The 20,928-nt window shown below is 37.6% G+C and overlaps 2 protein-coding genes across 2 annotated transcripts in view; one reads left to right on the forward strand and one right to left on the reverse strand.

Annotated features, from left to right (window-relative positions):
- The window catches only part of LOC133638412 (leucine-rich repeat-containing protein 75B-like), a 73,275-nt gene extending 58,094 nt beyond the window's left edge, over positions 1-15,181 (forward strand). Inside the window, exon 5 of the mRNA XM_062030972.1 lies at positions 14,142-15,181. Within this exon, the coding sequence (XP_061886956.1) occupies positions 14,142-14,745 (604 nt within the window). The 3' untranslated portion in view covers positions 14,746-15,181. The remainder of the gene's footprint in view (positions 1-14,141) is intronic.
- LOC133638411 (glutathione hydrolase 1 proenzyme-like) overlaps positions 1-17,058 on the reverse strand; it is a 113,557-nt gene extending 96,499 nt beyond the window's left edge. The window contains exons 1-2 of the mRNA XM_062030971.1: positions 16,991-17,058; positions 16,664-16,786 (exon numbers count right to left, since the gene is read on the reverse strand). Of these exons, the coding sequence (XP_061886955.1) occupies positions 16,664-16,682 (19 nt within the window). The 5' untranslated portion in view covers positions 16,683-16,786; positions 16,991-17,058. The remainder of the gene's footprint in view (positions 1-16,663; positions 16,787-16,990) is intronic.
- Between the last annotated feature and the right edge of the window lie 3,870 nt (positions 17,059-20,928).

The following is a 20,928-nucleotide window of genomic DNA, read 5'->3' on the forward strand; positions in this document are numbered from 1 at the left end:
TTCAGGCATCCTAAAGAAAAACAGTATCACGTATAAAAGTAACATAGGTATGGGTATTCTAAGAAACATACTTTTTTTTTCCTACAGTATGTTCTCAGTAACTAAAAAGCTACTTTTTGAAGAAGGAAGAGACTTTCCAAAACTGTATTTCAAAGTAAAACATAATCATGACTATTTTGTGTGATTTAAAAAAAAATACCAGTACATGCCATACATATGTACAGTATATACATGTCCGACTTCTGGCAACAAATGCGTGTTCCTACTTCCGGATGCAAAACGCTTGTGTGTGTTCTAATTATGGCAGACTTGGTAACAAACAACAAAGGCGACTATTTTTGGACAAATGAAGATTCACAACCTTATCTTTTTTAACCTGAATGAACGGAGGATGAACTGCTGCGAGCACGAAGAAAAGGGTGAAATGTCGGAGCAGACGGAAGCCGATAAAGTGACGTGAAAGCGACTCAAAGCTGCAAATGTGGAATTTGCAAACAAGCTATTTCGACATAAATGGTGTGCTTATTCCAAATGAACTAGAAAAAACATCCCCTGCTAGCTGGACTGAAGAGACAATTGTCCATCGAGTGAGTCACACTTTACATTGATCATAATAGGGCAGTGGTTCTTAACCTTGTTGGAGGTACCGAACCCCACCAGTTTCATATGTGCATTCACCGAACCGTTCTTTAGTGAAAAATGAAATTTATTTTTTTTCAAATTCAAGACGAAGTTATATGTTTTTGGTAACACCTTAGTATGGGGAACATATTCTAAGTAACAAAGACTTAATTTAGAGTTATTTGGTTAGGGTTAGAGGGTTAGGGCCAGGGATAGAGGGTTAGGCTTATAATAAGGCCATGCTGAATAAGGCATTAATAAGTACTTAATAATGACTTAAGAGCCAATATGTTACTAATTTGCATGTTAATAAGCAACTAATTAATGGTGAATATGTTCCCCATACTAAAGTGTTACCATGTTTTATTACTGGTGCACAAAATGAACCGTGCATGAACATCACCTTGTTCAAACAACAAAACCAACACAGTGCATAAACTCACAACAAATTACACACCTGCAAATCAGTCAGCTGTTGCCGTATCCGTAATACGCCGATAGGGAGAAGTTTTTATTTACACGATGAGTCGGGTGTGTCTTGACCTCCGCCGAACCCCTGAGCCCGACTCACCGAACCCCTAGGGTCCGATCGAACCCAGGTTAAGAACCACTGTAATAGGGTTAGGGTTATCACTGTCTGGCTAGCTGTGTACAGACAAAACTTGAACTGTGGGCTAATACTTTTTCAGTCAGTACAGATTGGTGTCGTATCGCATTGTGTTGTGCATTACAAACTCAAACGCATTTCGTGTTGTCGTAGAAGCTAGCTTATCTCTTGCCGACGGCTGGTGTTGGGGGTGCTGGTGCACCAACACAGAGAGATGGTTCAAAGATTACACACTTCTGGGTTCTTTATGTATCAATCAGGTGCTCTCAGACTAAACTGCGCAGATCTCCCTGAAAGTTAATTAAGTCAAGACCAAAGCGCTGATGAAACTGACATTGATCCGAACAATCCCAAGCGGTCTATGGAGAAGCAGCCATGTCCTGGGATTTTTCTGTACTCTTCGAGTTCATTCCCCTGAACAAGAAATTAATTCATGTTGCAGATAATACTTTCAACAGCCTTTATCACTCAAAAAATGTTTGATAGCTTTGATAAAAATACGTCCTCACTTGTTAAGAAATAAGCTAACTATTACTACCCCTGACCCACTGCACTGAAAAGGGTGCCAATATGGCAAAACACAGACCCTTCCTGTGTAGCCTGTGCTATTATTTTTGGAACAAATACCCGACACAGCAGCGCTGTTACGAAGTTTGACCCCTGTAAGTCGGGTTTGACTTAAAATTTCTCAAACTTTCTAAAGCATTTGGGGGGGGGGGATTTATTTTTTTGTTAGTTTTTTTTTTTTTTTTCATAAAGAAATACAATCATGTGTGCTTTTTTTTTTTTTTTTTTAATTTCTTGCGCGGCCTGGTACCGGTCCGCGGCCCGGTGTTTGGGGACCACTGCTCTATATTGCGCCTCCGGTGTGACGGTTAAGAGCATGCAACGGGAGGAACTTTTAATCTGTCCTCCCACACAGGCCATACAGTATGTTCCCCTTCATTTACTCTCATGAATCAGTAATATGAGTGACAAGAGGGAGTCTTTCAGGGTTAGTTTTCGCCTCACTTACTGAGGAGGTTAAGGGTGCTTTTAATGCCTTTTTAGTCCATGTACATGCAACTCTAGTCGGTTTTCCCCTCTTGGTCGTCCATTCTAAAATAACTGTTTTGAAGATAAGACCTCAAGCAGACTAGCAAATAAATGATGTTACCCTAATTAGGGTTTTACGTTATACTTATTTTTTACTTGGGCAAAAAAGCCATTTTACTGTGGTCAAAATGTTTAGGAAGACATGGTCACATGCCCACAGAATGAGCCTTGCAGGCAGGTGATCGTGCAGCAGTTTGGTGAATGAAGGCGCAGGCTCAGTCTCACGCAAAATCTCCGCTAATGTTTGAGAGACGGTTGCCGCATATTATGCTGAGTGGGCTTGTTCACCTGTTGCGATAAATCCATATTTCAAGTATGGCTCCTGGTATTGTCTATCAAAAGTAGGGATGTCCGATAATGGCTTTTTGCCGATATCCGATATTGTCCAACTCTTTAATTACCGATACCGATATCAACCGATATATGCAGTCGTGGAATTAACACATTATTATGCCTAATTTGGACAACCAGGTATGGTGACGATAAGGTACTTTTTTTTAAAAATTGTAAAATAAGATAACTAAATTAAAAACATTTTCTTGAATAAAAAAGAAAGTACAACAATATAAAAACAGTTACATAGAAACTAGTAATGAATGAAAATTAGTAAAATTAACTGTTAAAGGTTAGTACTATTAGTGGACCAGCAGCACGCACAATCATGTGTGCTTACGGACTGTATCCCTTGCAGACTGTATTGATATATATTGATATATAATGTAGGAACCAGAATATTAATAACAGAAAGAAACAACCCTTTTGTGTGAATGAGTGCAAATGGGGGAGGGAGGTTTTTTGGTTTGGTGCACTAATTGTAAGTGTATCTTGTGTTTTTTATGTTGATTTAATAAAAAACAAACAAAAAAAAACAAAAAAAACGATACCGATAATAAAAAAAAACGATACCGATAATTTCCGATATTACATTTTAACGCATATATCGGCCGATAATATCGGCAGGCCGATATTATCGGACATCTCTAATCAAAAGCTTTCTTTTTGTTGGAAGTCGTAGGCTGTTCTTCTCTCTCTTCGCTCTGCCGTTTCCCCTTCGCAAAGAAACTTTCCAGAGACGTCAGTTTTTTACTCATTTTGCTAGCTGGGTTTAATTTTGGCGCTCAAGTGACCAAGATATAACCGAGAGAATCCGGTCATTTTTCAAAATAAAAAAGACTTCAAAATAAAAGATCGTTCGGGCTCAGATAGTAAATAAAATGGAAATAACTAATTATTTCTTGTGCGGCCCGGTACCAATTGATCCACGGCCCGGTGGTTGGGGACCACTGATCTATGCAACATTTTGACCAAATAACAACAATTACATGTTATGTAGACCACAAGGAAATCTTTTACGTTTAGAAAAAAATCCTATTATGACCCCTTTGATGTGCCTTATATATGAAAAAAGATCAAAAATAGACCATTCATCAGCGATGCGCCTTATAGTCCGGTGCGCCCTATGATCCAGAAAATAAATGAGTCGTTAGTGGCAGGCTATTCACTTGCATCAGTTATTAGTTTGGTATGGTTTGAACAAGTTGTACATTGTTACACTACTAGTTGTGTGCCCTGTAATGCACAGCTTCATTAGACAACACTTTCTCCAGCTCGCACTGACCTTTGCAGCACACGGGTCCCCTCACTGCCTGTTTTCTATTTCAATATGGTAGAACCCCAGATGTTTCTTTTGCCATGCATCTCTGGGCTTTACGTAGGCACAGAACAGCCAGCACCCTTGTTTCTGTGCGTGTGAATGTTAACAGCATCCCCATGAGAGTGGAGCCATGAAAAGCAATTAGACGTCTGCCCTGCCTCAATATGTAAGCAGCCAATAGTTTGACACATGAGAGTCGGGCTCTTATTAGATTCCTGCACTGTTGCGCCAGGAAGCTCCCCGCGATGTCAATAAAACGATTTCCCTCACTGGTTTTGAATCGTGTTTACTCTTTTGATGTTGTTTGTGCTGCGGCGGAAGAAAGCTACCACACGGCCATTGTTGCATAGCGTACAAAGTGGCTTTAGAAATGCAAACGGGCAGCTGGTGGGCGGCAACTGTTGGACGAGACGCCCCGAGGCAGCATGTTGGTGAATCTAGTCGTCTTTTCTCCGTCTCATTATACCAGCGCAGAAAATCTCCCCCTAACCACCGCCCACTCAGCCGGTGCACAAACCCTGCCTGGGCTTTATTTGTTGCTGCTGTGGGTATTATTTCCACAGACAAACTCGCTGGGGAAACGTTTGCTGTAAATGCATCACAAACAACTGACAGTACAAACATGTGCTACACCGAAATTAAACCATAAAAATAAATACAAACATTTAAAACTAGTGCTGTCATTTTTGAAAATCAGATTAACAACACTTTTGCATTGATTAATCACGAATAATCGTGGTAAATTACTTGCGTGCAAAATTTTAAATGAATTTAAAACGGAGCATGTTAACTAAAAATAAAATATCTATTTTCAGACAGGATTCATGCATCGCATGAGTTAACGCATTAACTTTGACAGCTTTAATTAAAACTCAAACAATATAAAAAGAAATAATACAAAACAATATTGAATAATAATTAATAATACATAAATATTTGTATATAAAATAAATTAATAACACTAATAAAAAAAGTACTAGGGCTGTCAAACAATACAAATATTGAATTGCCATTATTGCATTTTGTCCATAGTTAACTCATAATTAATCACGATTAAATGCAATGACAATTTTTTTTTAATCTTCAATAATAAATTAATAACACAAATAAAAAAGTACTTAGGCTGTAAAACAATTAAAATATTTAATCATGATAATTGCATTTTGTCCCCAGTTAATTAATCATGATTATTCACAAATAGAAGTATTTTTCTTTCTTCAATAATAAATTATTACCACAAATAATAAAATACAAGGGCTGACAAACAATTACAATATTTACCTGTGATAATTGCATTTTCTCCCCAGTTAATTAATCATGATTAATCGCAAATTGAAGGTTTTTTATATTGTCAATAAGTGTACTTTATGAAAAATTACACCCAACATTGGACTGAACAATTTGTTTTATTTATGCAAATATTTGTAGATGAAATATTATGCTTTTTTTTTTCTAAACCGCTCAACACAAAATGGACATAAACAAACGTAAGACATTTTCCACCTAGGGCGGGGGTCAGCAACGCGCGGCTTTTGAGCCACAAGCTTTTGTGCCACAAGCTTTTGTGCCGTCTTAGAGGCTCCCTGGAGCTTTTTCACAAATGTATGAAAATAGAAAAAGATGAGGAAAAAAATATATGTTTTGTTTTAATATGGTTTCTGTAGGAGAAACATGACACAAACCTTCCTAATTGTTTGAAATCCCACAGTTTATATTAAACATGTTTCACTGATGAGTGTTTGGCGAGCACCGTTTTGTCCTATTAATTTCGGCAATCCTTGAACTCACCGTAGTTTGTTGACATGTAGTTTCTCCGACGCTGCCACAGAAAGACTTGTTTTATGCCGCTCCTTTGTCTCATTTTGTCCATTAAACATTTTATGCTGTGCGTGAATGCACAAAGGTGGGCTTTGTTGACGTTATTGACTCATGTGGAGTGCTAATCAGACATATTTGGTCCCTGCATGACTGCAAGTTAATCGATGCTAACATGCTATTTATGCTAGCTGTATGTACATAAAGCATCATTATGCCTTGTAGTTTGGGTATATTTGAGCTAATTTTATTTGTAGTTTCCGTTTCCTTCAACTTGAACACACACATCTATACCTTTGGCCATTCTAAGACAGTAATTTCCAGGAGTTATCACACCCTCTGAAAAGCCTCCGTTTGAGTTATGTTTTCCAATGTTGTAGAAATGTGTAGAATAAATATTACATTTCAACATTTCTGTCAACGAAGATTTGCATCAGCAATTTTGATAGTAGTCTAATATGGCCAATATAGACACTTAAATCATGTGTTGCCTTCATTTTAACTCTTATATAAGACTTTTATTTGTTTGCGACTCCAGACAGATTTGTTTTTTGTATTTTTGGTCCAATATGGCTCTTTCAACATTTTGGGTTGCGGACCCCTGACCTAGGGTCTAATCTAGTCCTTAAGTAGTGCTTTCTTTCTCCCATACTACAGTACAAGATAATAGAAGGAAATAAAGATTAAAGATTTTGGTTTTTATTTTATTTTTATTTTTTTAAGAAGTCTTCCCTATTAATTCTACTTCTGTGTCGTCACTTGTTTCTCTGTCAGTCTGGTAGAAAAGGAAAAACTACCTACAGATGCAGTCGGGTTTTGCTATGTTGTGGAGACAGAAAAGCAAGCCCAAATAAGCAACAACACGTTTTAAAAACAAACCCGGAACTACTGCAACCTGCAACTCCCCCCCCAAAAAAGCTTGTAATACGCGTTATTTGGCAACACTACTGCAAGTAACTCCAGTCGGTGATAACTCAGTGAATAGAATAACTTCAGTTATCTGTAAAGAGCGACCTGCCAGGGCTTTGAAGCTAAACCTTACAAAAATATATATTTTTAAAATTTCCTTTTGCTCTGCATTCGTCCATGTGACGCATCAGCTGAACCGCATTGCTTTTCCACCGCTTCGGTATGTACATGGAGTCACACAGTACGCAAGTTCATCAACGATATTAAAAAAAATTTGCCGATTAAAGGAAACTTTGGTTATCTTGATTTATTGCGTTAACTTTGACAGCCCTAAAAGGTACACATGAATAGTACAATTGTAAACACACAAAAAACATACAATTGAAAAAAATGTGTATAATTAATACCACATTTGAATAATAATAGATACAAAATTACAGTACAGGCCAAAAGTTTGGACACACCTCATTCAATGTGTTTTCTTTATTTTCATGACTATTTACATTGTAGATTGTCACTGAAGGCATCACAACTATGAATGAACACATGTGGAGTTATGTACTTAACAAAAAAAGGTGAAATAACTGAAAACATGTTTAATGTCCTAGTTTCTTCAAAATAGCCACCCTTTGCTCTGATTACTGCTTTGCACAGTCTTGGCATTCTCTCGATGAGCTTCAAGAGGTAGTCACCTGAAATGGTTTTCACTTCACAGGTGTGCTTAAAGCTCATCGAGAGAATGCCAAGAGTGTGCAAAGCAGTAATCCGAGCAAAGGGTGGCTATTTTGAAGAAACTAGAATACAAAACTCAGAGTTTTTTCCGTTATTTCACCTTTTTTGTTAAGTACATAACTCCACATGTGTTCATTCATAGATTTGATGCCTTCAGTGACAATCTACAATGTAAATAGTCATAAAAATAAAGAAAACGCATTGAATGAGGAGAGGATGTGTCCAAACTTTTGGCCTGTACTGTACATAGTAAAAAAAAAACGCACGTAAATTATGCCGGTAACTCTATTAACCCGACTGTCACACATGCCACACTATTCTTTTCTTTACTTAATAAAGATGGTCACACTCAAAGAAGGTGTTTTATTAAATAACCTATGCTTCTTCCTTTTCAGTACATGTTAACAGAGCAAGTATAAACATGCATAAGCGGCATGTTCAAAATAAACCATTATCGCTTAAAAAGGTGTGCATACAAGACTAGTGTTATGGGATTAGATTCTCAAAATAAATGTCTTTTTTTAACTGCATCATAAGAGAAAGTAATGTATCGCTACACTCATTACTTGCTATGAATATACCAAGTAAGAATACAATTTATCATTGAGTGCACACGCGTCATTAATCATAGTACTACAATGTTTGATGGATAGCGGAATGAAAACAGGCAGAAAAACTAATGACATTTTAATAATAAGCTATAAAAATGTACATTTGAAAGAGGAAACATCACCATGGATCAGAGGATGATCAACAGAAAGTATATGGTGTAGGAGATGAACTACAGTACATTGTAACTAGGGCTGCAACTAACGATTAATTTGATGATCGATTAATCTGTCGATTATTACTTTGATTAATCGATAAATAATCGGATAAAAGAGACAAACTAAATTTCTATCCTTTCCAGTATTTTATTGAAAAAAACCAGCATACTGGCACCATGTTGTGGACATTGGGGGTGCAGCATACACCAATAATAACACAGAAATGTAACTCATCAGAACTGAATCAGATATTGTACACGTTTCTGTTGTGAATAATAAAGGATTCATTTTAGGCTGCCTCTGAATAATAGCATGAAATATTCCAGCACCTTCATAACGTTTAGTTATACTAAAGCGTCACTCAAATCTAAATATATTTATATAGCTTTATCGGCCCGGCTATATTGATCCATTATGAAACCAACCTGAGATATTTCTGCCCGTTACGTTTATTTCCAAATTGGTAACCGTGCGTTTTCTCTCTCAAAACGGAGTCAAATGTGCCGGAGACACATTATCAGCCCCGCGTTGCAACAAAGGCATAACTTTAACGTTATTCACAAAAAAGCTGAACTCATGAATGCTTGTTGCCACTATGGACTTAAAAAGTTACGTACTGTGAGTTGTTCCCTTCATCCATGGCTCCAACATGTTTCTTCTTCAGGTGCTCCTGAAGCAATGTTGTACTTCCGTGCCATTTTGCAAGATACGGTCTTCTTTGAAGTCTTTAAAGTGAAGTGTTCCCACACTTTTGACGACTTAGGTCGTACACTTTTCTCCATTGAAACAATAACCTCAAGATGTTTTTCTGCTGAACCATCGGTAGTGTTTTCCTGCGCCATTTTTCGAATGTTTCCAGCAAAGGAGACTAGCTTACGCCACCTCATGAGACGTAGCCTCAGTGCCGCCCTGGCGCTGTTTTGTACTGTTTTTGTACTTATTTTGATTATTGTTTCTTAGCTGTTTGTGAATGTTGCAGTTTATAAATAAAGGTTTATAAAAAAAACAACAACAAAATAACAACAACAACAAAAAATTACATTAAAAAAAAAAAAAAAGCCTCCGCGCCTGCGCATAGCATAGTTCCAACGAATCGATGACTAAATTAATCGCCAACTATTTTGGTAATCGATTTTAATCGATTTAATCGGTTAGTTGTTGCAGCCCTAATTGTAACTATAGTCATTACACAATTTTAAACAGAGAATCTTTTTCTCGATGATTCATGTATTTAAAGGCCTACTGAAATGATTTTTTTTTATTTAAACGGGAATAGCAGATCCATTCTATGTGTCATACTTGATCATTTTGCGATATTGCCATATTTTTGCTGAAAGGATTTAGTATAGAACAACGTCGATAAAGTTCGCAACTTTTGGTCTCTGATAAAAAAAAAACCTTGCCCCTACCGGAAGTAGCGTGACGTTGTCAGTTGTTCACTCCCTCATATTTTCCTATTGTTTTCAACGTAGCTAGAGCGATTCGGACGATCACCCCATTAATTTCAGCGAGGATGAAAGATTCGTGGACGAGGAACGTTAGAGTGACGGACTAGAATGCAGTGAAATACATATTTTTTTTTGCTCTGACCGTAACTTAGGTACAAGCTGACTCATTGGATTCCACACTTTCTCCTTTTTCTATTGTGGATCACGGATTTGTATTTTAAACCACCTCGGATACTATATCCTCTTGAAAATGAGAGTCGAGAACGCGAAATGGACATTCAGTGCCTTTTATCTCCACGACAATACATCGGCAAAATGCTTTAGCTACGAGCTAACGTGATAGCATCGTGCTTTAACTGCATATAGAAACAAAAAAAATAAACCCCTGACTGGAAGGATAGATAGAAAATCAACAATACTATTAAACCGTGGACATGTAAATACACGGTTAATGCTTTCCAGGCTGGCGAAGGTTAACAATGCTCTGCTAACGACGCCATTGAAGCTAACTTAGCAACCGGACCGCACAGAGCTATGCTAAAAACATTAGGTCTCCACCTACGTCAGCCAGCCCTCATCTGCTCATCAACACCCGTGCTCACCTGCATTCCAGCGATCGGCGGAAGGACAAAGGACTTCACCCGATGCGTTTGGCGGCCCGGAGACGTAGGAAGTCAAGGTGAGGTCGGCGGCTAGCGCGTCTGCTCTCCAACAAAGTCCTCCTGGTTGTGTTGCTGTAGTCCGCTGCTAATACACCGATCCCACCTACAACTGTCTTCTTTGCAGCCTTCATTGTTCATTAAACAAATTGCAAAAGATGTCCAGAATACTGTGGAATTATTAAATGAAAACAGAGCTTTTTGTATAAGATTCTACGGGGTACCATAACTTCCGTTAAACTGACTTCGTCACACGCATACGTCATCATTCCGCGACGTTTCAGCCGGATATTTCCCGGGAAATTTTAAATGTCACTTTATAAGTTAACCCGGCCGTATTGGCATGTGTTGCAATGTTAAGATTTCATCATTGATATATAAACTATCAGACTGCGTGGTCGGTAGTAGTGGGTTTCAGTAGGCCTTTAATGATTTTTTGCTGTCCTTCCAATAAAAACTTATTGCCCACAACTCGGCACTCTACTTCATTTTAAGCATCTCGTACCGCGTCTTGGAAACTCTTTTTTACAGTAGACTTCAAGAGACAATCCCACCAGAATGACATCTTCAGAAGATAACACTTTATGTCTCCATGAGTGGCAGTTTTTGAAAGTGACACTGGTCCTGGGGGGTAAAACTAAAGCATCAACAAACCAAGATGACATATTTGTTACGAACTGGCCCTGAAAGCAGCAATGGAGGATAATTTTTTCCCTTGTTTATTCTCCATGTCACTCCGTCTTACATTTGTTTTGCACAGAGGTGCTTTCACGGAAATGAAGAGACACTGCAAAGTGACAAGAGTCATCGGCTGACGTCCCCGCCCAGGAGACAGAAATCATTACTTCAGACTGAAGTGCATTCAAATGCTAATTCTCTCATTACATTATTGATGGCAGCGCTTTGCTCTACTCTATTTGAGCTTTCGCTTTGTTGACTTTTTGCATACTTTGCAATTATAGCTTTTTTCTTGTGGGCTACGGTGGCAAAGCAAAGATAGTTGCAGGGTTCCCCCTAAACCAGGGGTGTCAAACGTACGGCCCGCGAACAGGTTTTATCCGGCCCGCAGGATGAGTTTGCTCAGTATAAAAATGAGTCTACATTTTTGAATGAAAGAAACAGCTGTTCTAAATGTGTCTACTGGATGACACAATTATTTGTATCTTTGCAGATGATGCTACATATGTAAAAAGAAAACACACCACATGTTATCTTAGAGCAGGGGTGTCAAACTCAAATACAGAGTGGGCCAAAATTTAAAACTGAACAAAGCCGCGGGCCAAGGTTGAACAAACTAACCTTTTAATAGGGACCCAAACAAGTTTTGCATTGAATATTGAACAAGCAAGGCTTATATAACTTTATAGTGACATGCAAAATCGAGTTTCAAATAATAATAATAAAAAAAATCAATACATATCAAATACAATTTAAATAAAAATTGAATGCCTCTTTTCTATTTGCAGCCTTCTGAGGTAAATATCAACATTAACTTTTTCCACAGGCTAATAAATTTGAAAATAAACCAACCATTCAGGACTTTAAACTGCTCAGTTTGCAACACACTGATCTAATCTGATGTGCCCAAGCCAGATACCTGCTATCTTTTCTTGGATGCTAGTTCATTAATGGCGGGGCTCAGGCTTTGAGCTGAGGTGACCTTCATTATCGAACGAAGGTGTTCATCGGTCATTATATCTCATAGTCCACCCGGACCACAGTCTTGGGGGCGTGCCTTAAAGGCCTTTAACGTTCTCCTCGAGCTGTCGTCACATCCGCTTTCAATCCATTCTAACAACGTGCCGGCCCAGTCACAAGATATGTGCGGCTTCTGTGAGCACACACACATGTGAATGCAATGCACACTTGATCAACAGCGATACAGGTCACCCGCGTCGGTTGAGGTGGGCGGGGTTGGGGGGGCCCAGTCACATATTATGTGTCTGGGCCAGCAATCGTTGGATTGGATTAAAAGCGGACGTGACGATTTTAGGTAGGGGCGCTGTAATTTGGGAGTTTCCCGGGAGGGTTGGCAAGTATGACAATTAGCGGTGAATGCGGCGTTACCGTGGCACCGCCGCTGTATATAATCGGCGGGCCAGCTCTAGGGTTAATTTGATATTGCCTCAAGGGCCAAGTGAAATTACACTACGGGCCAAATTTGGCCCGCGGGCCAGAGTTTGACACCCATGTCTTAGAGAAATGGTCACTGACTTATGGACTATTAGTTGCAAAGTTTCTTAGACCTTTTGCTTGAGGGCCGCCATAATTTTCAAGAAATCTTGCTCAAACTTTACAGACACGTGTTTGTCAATCCCATGAAGGTGTGTACAAGGACTGCATGATTTTGGGCAAATTTTTTTTACATGTTTTTCATTTTTAGGTTCCGTTTAAGCACTGACATCGTTATTCAAATAGCAATTTGGTACTTAGTGTTTAGTTAAAATGTAAACAATACCCATCCCTATTAGTGTATATCAAATTTTGTGGAGATTCGGCAGAACAGTGTAAGAAACTTCAAGTCAGTCAGATTTATTGTGTTTAATAACAGCGCCATCGAGTAGAGTAATAGTCGGAAAAATAATAGCGCAGTTAAATTAAGAAACATCACGTGGTGACAGTTTTACAATTCAACATGTCTGATAGGAGGGTTCTAACAAATGTTCATCCTTTTGTGTGCAGTGATTCCGTAGTACAAGTTAGCTGGTGGAAACATTTTCTATTGCAAAAATAGAAAAAGAAGCATGTAAAATGTACAGTAAATACAAACAACAAACGCCTTGTTTACACAGACGAAAACCAGAGGCATAGACCACATAGACTGCAAGAAACAGCATGAGGTCTGCTTTGTTATTGTTATGCCTCCTGGTTATGAAATGTACCAGCCAAATAAAATCCTCAAAGATGAAACTCCTTCTTAAGGAACATGAGCAAGTCAGTCCAGTCCTTGTGATCAAATAAAAGTCTATCCTATCCTAACTCAATTCTGCGCTGACTTTCAGTTGCTTTGTGTTAGAATAATTGTTTCTAAATCATCATCCTAGTCACGTCCGTTGTGTCCTTGGGCAAGACACTTCACCCTTGCTCCTGATGGCTGCTGGTTAGCGCCTTGCATGGCAGCTCCCGCCATCAGTGTGTGAATGGGTGAACGTGGAAATACTGTCAAAGCGCTTTGAGTACCTTGAAGGTAGAAAAGCGCTATACAAGTATAACCCATTTATTTATCATTTATCACAAAAACTTTGTGTTACATTGAGGGTCTGGTGAGAAGACAAATCTGTCTTTGAAACCTACCAAGAGTAAGGCTCGTAAAACTCCACTGTGTAGGGGGGAAAGCAGGATGAAGGTGTTCCTGTATTCTTTCATGTATGGTAATCAACAGAAAGATATTGTTCTAACCCAAGGACTTCAAAGCAGAGAGAAGAAAGGATCTGCCCAATTTCCAGACGACCTCTTTTTGAACCTCCTTTTTGAACTGGTTTACGAACGTCTTTTTGAACTACTTTATGGACCTCTTTTTGAACTATTTTACGAAATCTTTTTTGAACTGACCTTTTCTGTGAATTGTTTAGGACTTTTTCTGTGAATTTTTTGCGACCTTTGTCCTTTGGAAACAGCGGTGGCCATGTGGTCGGGGAGGGTCCAAAATAAAAGAAGAAGGCATGCAATCTTTTGGCAGAGCGTGCTGAGATACTGTGCAAGGGTACAGTGTACAGACGACTCTCCTCAATATTGAGTCCAAATTGAATTCTGTCTCTGTTTAATTCTTTGCCTCTTGTCTTGTTTAATAGATGTCATCAGTGTTTGAACCTGACACTTTGTTTTTCCCAACAGTCTGAAGACCACCCTGAAGAAGAAGCTGTCCGGTGACGTAGTCAACCTCTCCGGCATCCCGCTCTCGGGCAGAGACGTCCACCGCGTGGCCTTCTACCTGCAGGGCGGCAGTGACGCTGTGTCAGCGGTGGACCTGAGCTTCACCGGGCTGCAGGACGAGAGCCTGCGCCTGCTCCTGTTGCCCCTCGGCGGCCTCCCCAAACTGACCACGCTCGCCGTCAACGGTAACCGCCTCACCGTGGCCGTCCTGAAGGACCTGACGGAGGCTGTGAAAGACCCCAAGAATTTCCCCAAGCTGGCGTGGATCGATCTGGGCAACAACGTCGACATCTTCACCGTGCCGCAGCCGCTGCTGGTGGCCCTGCGGCGGCGCTTTGGTTTACGCGGCAGCCTTCCCACCATCTACGAGTATAGCGAGGCAAAGACCTTCGACAGGTACAAGCCGAACATAGAGATGTCTGTGGAGGAGCCCGACATGTACGAGGAGGGCGACGAAGGCGAGGAGGAACGAGACGGAGACGATGACAGGCTCGAGGTTCAAGCTTGCGGCTTCAGGGAGGACAAAACGCAGAGAAGTGTTCAGGTGTCATTCTGTGGGAGGTGATCTGAGAGGTTTGCATCCTCGCGTATCCACGCTTTCTCTTTCTAGTCTGACCTCAGCGATCCTTGCTCGGTCAGACACTTTATTTATGGATTTATCTTTTTTTGTCTAGACAAGGTCGCACTGCTTTTTTCCTGAGAGTGTTTCATATCACTTACAAAACGAAATCTGTGCAGTCAAGTGCCTTGCACAAGGGCACCTTAGTAGTCATTGATGACGGAATATGTTTACAGATATATATCTCCAAGTTAGAGGAAGGACTTTTTCATGATCTCTTAGCTCTAGATCAGGCGTGTCAAAACTTTTTCCACTGGGGGCCACACAGTGAAAAGTCCAAAGATGTGGGGTCCATTTTGATATGTTTAATTTTCAAAGCTAATTTAATATATAGATTTTTAAAGAAAACAAAACAGCCTGCATGTCAGCAAAATAAAAATTGGTCGAATGATGCGAGATTGCCCATACTGTACTCTGCTGTAGGTGGGTTAGGGTGAGCAAATCAAGCGCTTCTATTCTCCAACTCATGTCGTAGATTTACCCTAAGTAAATAAGTAAAGTAAATAAATAACTAAGTAAACGTGGCGGCTATCGTTTGGGACTTCTTCACTGTTTCAGGGGAAAACATATTGTGAAATAAATGATACTGTCATGCGATCACACAAAACTTACTCTCAAGAATTACTTATTAAATCAGCGGTTTCCAAAGTGAGAAGCGGGCCTATAGAAACATTTTTAAAAAAACTGCTAAGTGGCCTATAGTTATGTCAAAGGCAAAATTAATATTTTTTTTAGCTCTTACAATGCAGGAGTCTACGGGAGTCCACAATATATTTTCCTGTGCCATACTTTGAAACCCTTCAATTACATATTTTAAACAAGCTTGTTAAATGCGTTTGGCTCACTTTAAATCAAGCTTGACATAGTTAGTTGTGCTCTCATGTGCATAAATTGCTTTGAGTCCTCAAAAGACAGCTCAAGTATCATTTTACCACATGCAGGATACACTGCAATTGTTTTTTAAAGTTGAAAAGAAGGCAGCAAATACTGACTAGAAGTCAAGGAACTATAACGGAACTATAACTAATAATTGATCATAAATTATGTTGGAAACCGCATATTGAATACATAAAGGGGAAAATATCCAAATCCATTGCTATTCTTTATAAAGTAAGACACATGCTGAACAAGAAATGTCTGCATGTGTTATATTATTCTTTTATATTTTTCCATATTTAAGATATTGTGTTGATGTTTGGGGAAATGTGTATGAAACAAACATAGACCTAATAATTCAACTTCAAAAAAGGGTCATTAGAATAATACACAAAGCCTGCTACTACGAACCTACCAATCCATTATTTATAAGTTCTAACGTGTTAAAATCTTCAGATATTGTGTTTTTAAAAACAATGGAAATTATGTTTCGAGTAAAGAACAACAGCCTTCCAGCTTGTATTCTTAGGTTATTTAAATTAAGAGGAGAAAACTATAATTTACGGGGGATATTGATTTTTGAAATATGTCAAGTAAGAACGAATATGAGTTAAATGGTGGAACAAGCTCAGTGATGAGTTGAAGACATGTAGTTCTTTAATTGTTAAGGTTTAAGAAAGCCTTGAAAGGTGAAATAATGGAAAATTGTAAAATATAGCAACGATTACTTTCATCCCATTGAATTTTTGAACGTTGATGTTCCAGGCAATCTAATTTTAAGTGAATGTATCGGATAGGGACATATAAGCCTATTCTTTTTTCGGTCATTATTTTTATTTTTCTGTGTGTATGATTGTTAATATGTATAATCTGTGCTGTTAAATTGATCATACAAAATGGTTGATTATATGACCGAAATAAACTCATTTCATTCAACTCACCTGATAGGCATAAAAAAGGCCCAAAACTATAGGTTGAAAAGTGGTACCTTGATTTAAGTTCTGCATCCAACTAACGCTCCATGAATCCCAAGTTATCCAGGTTCTCAGTCGTCTTAAAGAAGACCTTTCCCAGGGTGTTGGAGTCTTCCTCACTTTCCTGCGCCATTATTCTAGAAAATACACAAATTAGCTTGCTAGCCTTTAGCACACTTGACACTTAATTGTTGTGGTTAGCTCAACTGGCTCAATGTCCATTCATTACAGCAGGTTTAACTTTTGGTTATATTTTGTACACAATGTTTCAAAAAGAAGGTACCAAAGCTTTATAAACGTAGCTAGGAAACCATTTATGCAGTAGTCTTTCATCATTTTACCTTTCTTGTTCTCCAACTCGACTCAATTGATATTACGAGTTTAAACACATCACTTCCGCTTAGCGGCGACATCGTTCAAAATAAAACAGGAAGTCCACATTATTTAAGTGCAATATTTAAACTTTTTTTTTTTTTACATTAAACCTTTCATCTTGTAATATTTACAACTGGGTAAAAATATACTAATATTACAAAGCTATGTGTTGAGCAAAGTTGACTTCAAATGACACAAAGACACTTTCTGAATGTGTAGCTGTACATAAGAAGATGAAGTGATTACTTATTTTCTCCAACTCGACTCAGTTGAAATTACGGGTTTAAACACATCACTTCCGCTTAGAGGCGACACCATTCAAAATAAAACAGGAAGTCCACATTATTTAAGTGCAGTATTTAATTGTTTTCTTTTTTTTTACATTAAACCTTTCATCTTGTCAAATTTATAACTGGGTAAATATATACTAATATTACAAAAGCTATATGTTGAGCAAAGTTGACTTCAAATGACACTTTCTGAATGTGTAGCTGTACATAAGAAGATGAAGTGATTACTTATTTTCTCCAACTCGACTCAGTTGAAATTACGGGTTTAAACACATCACTTCCGCTTAGAGGCGAGACCATTCAAAATAAAACAGGAAGTCCACATGATTTAAGTACAGTATTTAAACTTTTTTTTTTTTTTTTTTTACATTAAACCTTTCATCTTGTCAAATTTATAACTGGGTAAATATATACTAATATTACAAAAGCTATATGTTGAGCAAAGTTGACTTCAAATGACACTTTCTGAATGTGTAGCTGTACATAAGAAGATGAAGTGATGACTTATTTTCTCCAACTCGACTCAGTTGATATTACGGGTTTAAACACATCACTTCCGCTTAGAGGCGAGACCATTCAAAATAAAACAGGAAGTCCACATGATTTAAGTACAGTATTTAAACTTTTTTTTTTTTTTTTTACATTAAACCTTTCATCTTGTCAAATTTACAACTGGGTGAAAATATACTAATCTTACAAAGCTATATGTTGAGCAAAGTTGACTTCAAATGACACTTTCTGAATTTGTAGCTGTACATAAGAAGATGAAGTGATGACTTCTTTTCTCCAACTCGACTCAATTGATATTACGGGTTTAAACACATCACTTCCGCTTAGAGGCGAGACCATTCAAAATAAAACAGGAAGTCCACATTATTTAAGTGCATTATTTAATTGTTTTCTTTTTTTTTACATTAAACCTTTCGTCTTGTCAAATTTATAACTGGGTAAATATATACTAATATTACAAAAGCTATATGTTGAGCAAAGTTGACTTCAAATGACACTTTCTGGATATGTAGCTGTACATAAGAAGGTGAAGTGATTACTTCTTTTCTCCAACTCGACTCAGTTGATATTACGGGTTTAAACACATCACTTCCGCTTAGAGGCGAGACCATTCAAAATAAAACAGGAAGTCCACATGATTTAAGTACAGTATTTAAACTTTTTTTATTTATTTTTTTTACATTAAACCTTTCATCTTGTCAAATTTATAACTGGGTAAATATATACTAATATTACAAAAGCTATATGTTGAGCAAAGTTGACTTCAAATGACACTTTCTGAATGTGTAGCTGTACATAAGAAGATGAAGTGATGACTTATTTTCTCCAACTCGACTCAGTTGATATTACGGGTTTAAACACATCACTTCCGCTTAGAGGCGAGACCATTCAAAATAAAACAGGAAGTCCACATGATTTAAGTACAGTATTTAAACTTTTTTTTTACATTAAACCTTTCATCTTGTCAAATTTACAACTGGGTGAAAATATACTAATCTTACAAAGCTATATGTTGAGCAAAGTTGACTTCAAATGACACTTTCTGAATTTGTAGCTGTACATAAGAAGATGAAGTGATGACTTCTTTTCTCCAACTCGACTCAATTGATATTACGGGTTTAAACACATCACTTCCGCTTAGAGGCGAGACCATTCAAAATAAAACAGGAAGTCCACATTATTTAAGTGCATTATTTAATTGTTTTCTTTTTTTTTACATTAAACCTTTCGTCTTGTCAAATTTATAACTGGGTAAATATATACTAATATTACAAAAGCTATATGTTGAGCAAAGTTGACTTCAAATGACACTTTCTGGATATGTAGCTGTACATAAGAAGATGAAGTGATTACTTCTTTTCTCCAACTCGACTAAGTTGATATTACGGGTTTAAACACATCACTTCCGCTTAGAGGCGAGACCATTCAAAATAAAACAGGAAGTCCACATGATTTAAGTACAGTATTTAAACTTTTTTTATTTATTTTTTTTACATTAAACCTTTCATCTTGTCAAATTTATAACTGGGTAAATATATACTACTATTACAAAAGCTATATGTTGAGCAAAGTTGACTTCAAATGACACTTTCTGAATGTGTAGCTGTACATAAGAAGATGAAGTGATTACTTATTTTCTCCAACTCGACTCAGTTTATATTACGGGTTTAAACACATCACTTCCGCTTAGAGGCGAGACCATTCAAAATAAAACAGGAAGTCCACATTATTTAAGTCCAGTATTTAATTGTTTTCTTTTTTTTTACATTAAACCTTTCATCTTGTCAAATGTACAACTGGGTAAATATATACTAATATTACAAAAGCTATATGTTGGGCAAAGTTGACTTCAAATTACACTTTCTGAATGTGTAGCTGTACATAAGAAGATGAAGTGATTACTTCTTTTCTCCAACTCGACTCAGTTGATATTACGGGTTTAAACACATCACTTCCGCTTAGAGGTGACACCATTCAAAATAAAACAGGAAGTCCACATGATTTAAGTACAGTATTTAAACTTTTTTTTTTACATTAAACCTTTCATCTTGTCAAATTTACAACTGGGTAAATATATACTAATCTTACAAAGCTATATGTTGAGCAAAGTTGACTTCAAATGACACTTTCTGAATGTGTAGCTGTTCATAAGAAGATGAAGTGATTACTTCTTTTCTCCAACTCGTCTCAATTGATATTACGGGTTTAAACAGATCTCTTCCGCTTAGAGGCGACACCATTCAAAATAAAACAGGAAGTCCACATGATTTAAGTACAGTATTTAAACTTTTTTTTTTTTCTTTTTTTTTTACATTAAACCTTTCATCTTGTCAAATTTATAACTGGGTAAATATATACTAATATTACAAAAGCTATATGTTGAGCAAAGTTGACTTCAAATGACACTTTCTGAATGTGTAGCTGTACATAAGAAGATGAAGTGATGACTTCTTTTCTCCAACTCGACTCAATTGATATTACGGGTTTAAACACATCACTTCCGCTTAGAGGCGAGACCATTCAAAATAAAACAGGAAGTCCACATTATTTAAGTGCAGTATTTAAACTTTTTTTTTATTTTACATGAAACCTTTCATCTTGTCAAATTTACAACTGGGTAAAAATATACTAATATTACAAAAGCTATATGTTGAGCAAAGTTGACTTCAAATGCCACAAAGACACTTTCTGTACATAAGAAGATGAAGTGATTACTTCTTGCATGGTTTGTCCTCTCAGTGTCAGATCTGGGGCGTTTTTTCCCCAGTAAAAAGGACTAGCTCCAGACCATTTTAATGATGTTGTTTTTTGGGGTTTTTTGTTTTTCTATCAGAGAGCAATGGGAACAAGAAGTTCCATTTTAAGGCGATACAGAGCACAATGGGGACATGAATACTGCAACTCTTCTTCATGTAGTCAATAAATCTAGCACATACATAGAGACAGAAGCATGTTTTTTTTATGGATAACTGGTTTATAAAATGACACTCCTGTTGTGTTGTGTTCTCGTCCGACGGTATTGTTTGTTTATTTGTGCTTACTGGATTACTAATGAGCAGGATGCCTTGGTGTGTGTGAGTGCATAATGAGAGTGTGTGCATGTT

The sequence above is a fragment of the Entelurus aequoreus genome, linkage group LG21 (genome assembly GCF_033978785.1).
Source record: "Entelurus aequoreus isolate RoL-2023_Sb linkage group LG21, RoL_Eaeq_v1.1, whole genome shotgun sequence".
NCBI classification, from domain to species: domain Eukaryota; kingdom Metazoa; phylum Chordata; class Actinopteri; order Syngnathiformes; family Syngnathidae; genus Entelurus; species Entelurus aequoreus.